This window comes from Elephantulus edwardii, unplaced genomic scaffold (genome assembly GCF_000299155.1).
Source record: "Elephantulus edwardii isolate Elephantulus edwardi_28Jun2011 unplaced genomic scaffold, EleEdw1.0 scaffold00009, whole genome shotgun sequence".
NCBI classification, from domain to species: domain Eukaryota; kingdom Metazoa; phylum Chordata; class Mammalia; order Macroscelidea; family Macroscelididae; genus Elephantulus; species Elephantulus edwardii.
Window position 1 is genome coordinate 18,016,514 of NW_006399759.1, and position 6,000 is coordinate 18,022,513.

The following is a 6,000-nucleotide window of genomic DNA, read 5'->3' on the forward strand; positions in this document are numbered from 1 at the left end:
ACCTTATAGAAATATTTGAAATTTATATTTTACAGCCGCGGCAGCAGCAGCTGGAGGAAGTGCAAATAGTCTTACAGGCACCACAAATGGTCTCTTTCGGCCAATTGGCACTCAGCCCCCTCAGCAGCAGCAACAACAGCAGCAGCCAAGCACTAACCTGCAGTCTAGCTCATTTTATGGGAGCAGTTCTTTAAGTAATAGCTCCCAGAGCACTTCTTTATTTTCTCATGGACCTGGTCAACCTGGAAGTGCATCTCTTGGCTTTGGAAGTAGTAGCTCTTTGGGTGCCGCCATAGGTTCAGCGCTCAGTGGATTTGGCTCATCAGGTAAGTTTGTACTGAAGATGAGTATACTTTGCTAAGTGGACATGAAGTGTATGTTTGCTTTTAAGTCAAAATAAGCAGGTATAGTGTATAGTATAAGAAAGTCAGGGATAATGTTGCTTTTAATTTTTTAAAAGAAAACATACCTCCTGACAACCTTTAAGCATTTATAGATATTCATAATTTCAAACATTCCATTCTGTTATTCATATATAGTAGGTTTCCTTTTTCCACTTGCTTTAGACTTATGTTCTGTCTTTTTTTTTTTTTTTTTAGAGAAGTATATTGTATGATACTAGCTCTTCCTTACTCTATCCCTTAGGTTAATAGATAAGGAGCTAAATATTTTGCCATTTTAAATTTGTATTCTAAAATGATGTTTGCTTGTCAGTTCTTACACAGTGCTAGTTGTTCATTTTGATTTTTAATTTTACATCATAGTATTAATATATAATAAAATGTCCTAAACAGAAGCCCCTCAGTTTGCCTCCCATCACTTCCTCCCCCATTTAAACATATTCAACACTTAGCACTTAAGAAAATTATACAGGTGAAAGGATGTTTCTTTCATAGTCTGGCATGATTAAGAATCCAGATTTTCTATAGCTTCACAAAATAATATACCCTTTCAAACTGTCTCTTAGATTTTTTAACTGAATGGAGTAGGTGAAGACTAGAAACAGGTTGCACTGATACATGTGTGTGAATTCCCCTAGGTTTTCAGCACAGTATTTACAATGAGTATTTACCAAACAACAACAATAAAAAAGACCCTTATTGACTTACCCTCTTTTTTGGTACATTTAATAGCTTTCTGTTCGTGAGGGCTGTGTTCACGCCTCAAGAGATTTTCTATATCCTACAATCTTTAATGTTTACTTCTTACCTGTTTTTCCACACTATCAAGTTGTAGTCTTTCCTGATGTGGAAAATCTAACATAAACCAGTCATTATTAAATATGCTGTGGTTTTTAATTGAAGGAGCTGCTGCACTCATACTGTAAACTTTTAGATGTAGAATTTTTTTGTTAACGAAATGAAATGAAATGTAAATTAAAAGATAACCATAGTTGTCTAATGGAAAATAATCTAAAGAATAAACGTAAAAAGTTTGAGGTAAGGGAAAATTGTGAGCAGAGACTATTTAGTCTTTAATTTTCCTGCTTGAGGTTTGGTGGTGGGTTTTTTGTTTGTTTGTTTTTTAAATTCCAAAAATATTTTTTAAAAAGGGTATTTTTTTGGAATTCAGTATTTTTTTTTCTCCAATTCAAGGACTCGTGCAGGATTCATATTTTTTTGTTTGTTTCAACCACAATTGGCATAACCATTTTACTGAAATCTTCAGAGTAAAACCATTTTATAATGAATTTATATTTTTTTTTAAAGGAAATAGTTTTGAAGTTTTAGATTTTAGTCCCTAAGTAAGTCAGGCAAAATAATGTCCATATTCTTTTTTCTTAATAATATTATATCGATGATTTTTCTGGTCTAGCTTTCTAGACCCCCTACTTGGTTCTTCTCCATTTTCATTTGTCTCTTAGCTGATAAGACCCTTCCTACATTCTAAGTGATGTGATTATTTATTTTGTCCCTTAAAAATATCCTCTGCTGTGCTTTCTCCCCAAAAGTTGCTCTTTATTTCCTTATGCTTACCTTATTTTTAAGTGTCTCTTACTCACTTCTGATTTCCAGTCTAGGGTACCTCTGTTTTACCTTGCTTCAAAGAGTGGTAGTTATTGCATCCCTAAACAGCAAGAAATAGCTTATGATCTTCTCTGTCCTCTTGGACAATTTGTGAGAATTCATTCAAATTCTGCATGTATGTACTCTTAGAACAAATCTACCCTTTGCCCTTTCACACTATGGCAATTATGTACCTATGTGAAATCTAAAAACAATATAATTGTGTGAATATGTACATACCTACATCATTATTTTATTTACTTTATCGTGAGATTTTTTTAGTGTTTAATTGTGAAAAATCCTTAATTTAACACAATTGACTAGGAAAGCTAGCCATTGAAATCTTCCTTTTTACACTCCACTTAGAAAATGCCATTCACAATTGAAAATTTTTAATTTAAAATTTTATACATGATAATTAGTTGACTCAGTAGTCTAGCTCCAGATATTAGCTAACTTTGTGTCATATTTCATAGCGGTAAAGTAAAGCTATTGCTGAATTTTTAAATATTTTACTTGAATTTTTCCTTTTGGAGGAAAATAATATTGCACATATCAAAAACTATCATTTCTTTGGTTAATTTCCAGAGCAGACTTGCACTGCTAATTTTATTAGAAATCTAATGTCATTGTTTTTTGGTGTTCACATTCTAAATAAATAGGAATTTTAATTGCCATTTTTTTAAAAGAAAAAACTTTGACAGTGTCCTTTTAAATTAGCACAGTTAATATGGCATACTTTGAGAATTTGGCAAAACCAACTCAGAAATGCTTATTAATGTCTAATTTGGTTTTGCTACTAAAATGCATATAGCTACTTAAAAATCTCCTATTACATAGTATTTTAAAATGTGAGATTGTCAGTAAGGTCTGATAATCTCAGAAATGGCACTGACTGGTTCAAAAGTTGAATAGCATTATCTTTTGTCTGATACAATAGTATGAGCCTGTTTAGTTTTGGTTTGGGTTTTTTAAAGTAGAATTTTGAATTTTGTAAAGCCAATGTGATCAAGTTTTTATCTGTCCTATTAGACTTAATTTGGGCTACCCACATGTTCTCCATAGTTTTTCTTTTTTTGCATATTGCCTGATAACCTAATTAAACCTAATTATAATAGATTTGTTGTTCGAAAACCGAGACTTCATAGAAGCTTTAAAATTCTTTCAAACAGAATTGCCATATTGGTCCGAATATAGAGCTTGTCTTTTAAAAAATATGTTTGACAGGAAATGAAATAAACTTTCTTAACTTTAAAAGGCAATGAATCGGCGAGCTCTTGTGATCTACTGGCAAGAAGCTGCAACTATAAGCTCAGAGGTGCACAGTTCAAATCCACCAGATGCTCTGCTAGAGAAGGAGGAGCAATCTCCTCCTGTACCAGTCAGATCTGATTTGATGGTACACACAAAAATTAGTGAAATAAGAGAAAAATTTTTAGGAAAAAAAAAAGAAAGAAAGAAGGGGGGAAAATAGGCAATGAATGGGTAAAGGAGCTCAGTGCTTAAAAATAAGAAAGAAACATCCTTGAAGATACAGGCTCCAAGTGAGACTTAAGAGTTGATACTTGTAGTCAGTCCATATAGACCCAAAGTAAAGAATTTTATTATTCTGATAAATAATAGCACGTTTCTCATCATGGTCCTTATGGTAATGCAATTGTACTCTTCTTCTGTGCTCCCTTCTCCTTTACAGGAAAGTAAAAGAGATTAATTAATTAATGTGTGAAAAGGATTGTGTAGGTAGTGCAGTGAGGAACATAAATGTTTTCAGTTGAGGGAAAGTCAAGAATATGCAAATAGAATCATAGGAATGGAAAAATCCTGAGGGGTAAGTAAAAGCACATCTTTTGATGTCATGAGAGGCATTTTCTAAAAGAAAATTTTGAATTTTCAAGAATATTTTTGTAATTTGTAGTGTGAAAAGTTTGAATTTACCATGTATATTTCACAACTGCCTAATATTCGGGCCAATATGAACTTAATGAGTTGTGGTTTGAACGCAAGCCAGAAGCCAAACTAAATGTGAATTGTGAGGGAAATTGATTAATATTCAATTTCTCAGCATAATCTTTTTTTGACATTGAGTTGAAGTCTAAGAACTAAATTCTAGAGATTAGAACACTACTAGAATTTAACCACCTATATCCTAAAGGAGATCACTTGTAATTGCAGGGTTTATAATCATATCAGGGTATTAAAGCACAGTAATTCTATGTGTCAGTGGTAAATATGTGTGAAATAATGGACCATATTACTGCTCTGTTAAGTATTTTAGTTACTGTATTGGGGTGCATTTATACCCTTTTATGATTAATAAGTTAGCTTTTATAGTTATCACAGTAATTATCTTCCCCTTGGTGTTTCTAAAAGTAATTATTGTGATCACTTCTTTGATTACCCAGCAAGAGTTGGGAATAGGTTTTATTCAGTTAACACTGTATGTAATTAGGGTTTTTTTTATTTCTTCTTCAGTTGGCAGTTCTGCAAGTAGTAGTGCCACAAGGAGAGAGTCTCTATCTACTAGCTCTGACTTGTACAAAAGATCTAGTAGCAGCCTAGCACCCATAGGGCAACCATTTTACAATAGTCTGGGATTTTCCTCCTCTCCAAGTCCAATAGGCATGCCTCTGCCAAGCCAAACTCCAGGACATTCACTTACGCCACCGCCATCACTTTCATCACATGGATCCTCATCCAGTTTGCATTTAGGTAAAAAAAAAAAACAACCCAAAACCCTTTTTATTTGTATGTATACATGTATGTGTGTTTGTGTGTATGTGTGTGTTTATAATATATGTAAAATATTTAATGTTGGATAAAACATGCCAAATTGCTTTTGCTTTTAGATGTTAACCTTTTGAAAAGGTTCTACTTTTCTGAAAATTCAAAGTGAGGGTCTGATGTACAGTAAGGTAAAGACCCCATATTGTACTTTATGTTCCTTTTATGAAATGCAATGGTGTGTTTTTTTTCTTGTCTGTGCTTTTTGATTTGTGTGTGTTTTAGATCATCTAAAAAGTCAACTACTGATACATGATAGTGAAAGAGGAATTTTGCTCTCAAATTTTTTGCACATCTAAAGAAAACAAGATTCACACAGTTACTGAGCTTAAGTTATTTAGTTTAAAACACTGGTTTAGCTCTGTCTTTTGAATTAATAATACCTGGCCATTTAACCCAAAGGAAATTGAGATTAGTATATTTGTGGTTAGAGAAGCTTGTGGGTTTGGTCCCTGTATTTCTTTAGTTTTTTAATGTGGTATTAATTTAAGAAAAAGATATTTTAGAATGAAAGTATCCCTGTTAATGGAGCATTTAGATTTGTTGTGTTGCCTTTTTTTTTTTTAAATAAAATTTATACATGAAAATTCCACATTTCTAAGATTATTTACATTCTTAGTGACTTACTTTTGCTCTCTTGGGTATGATAACGACATTGATAATAGTATGTTAGTTTTGTTGAGGGTTTTTTTTGTAGTTGTTGGGGTTCTATTTATTTTGAGAGAATTTTAAGATACAGAGGCTGTGCAATAGTCCTTTCTCCTCAAATACATTTTTAAATTTAGAGCCTGTATTTTGGAATCCTAGCTCCTCAGCTGATACTGAGGGATTTTAATGCTGATGTTGGTGCTCAGAATCATTTTAATCAGCTTGTGATTTTTAAAAATAATGCCATTCTTAACACTATCGTTTAGTGATTGTGTTTTGACTACTAATTATATGTGTTGCTGTTTTCCCTTAAAACATTGATCAATTTTACAAACTCGCATTGATAACAGTAAATTTCCTTCGTAACAGAAATATCCATTAAAGTGATTATCATTTAAATTTGTTATTTCAAAGTATGCTGAATTTTCTTTTTTAAATACCTTGGTCCTCTCCCCCAAATTCTTGTTCTTTGTTCTTTTGAGAATTTGTTTCTTGAATACATACCTTAATTTAGTTTATTGGGGTGGGGTTCTTGGGTCTCCTTTACAGCTCTGCGTCTGTAAAT

At 32.5% G+C, this 6,000-nt stretch overlaps 1 protein-coding gene across 7 annotated transcripts in view; it reads left to right on the forward strand.

Moving 5' to 3' along the window:
* PUM2 (pumilio RNA-binding family member 2) overlaps positions 1–6,000 on the forward strand; it is a 121,840-nt gene that overhangs the window by 76,478 nt on the left and 39,362 nt on the right. For 6 of the 7 annotated variants that reach the window (XM_006880649.1, XM_006880648.1, XM_006880651.1 and 3 more), the window contains 2 exons: positions 36–326; positions 4,479–4,715. In XM_006880649.1, coding sequence (XP_006880711.1) covers positions 36–326; positions 4,479–4,715 — 528 coding nt within the window. The remainder of the gene's footprint in view (positions 1–35; positions 327–4,478; positions 4,716–6,000) is intronic. The other variant, XM_006880650.1, reaches the window with a different exon arrangement.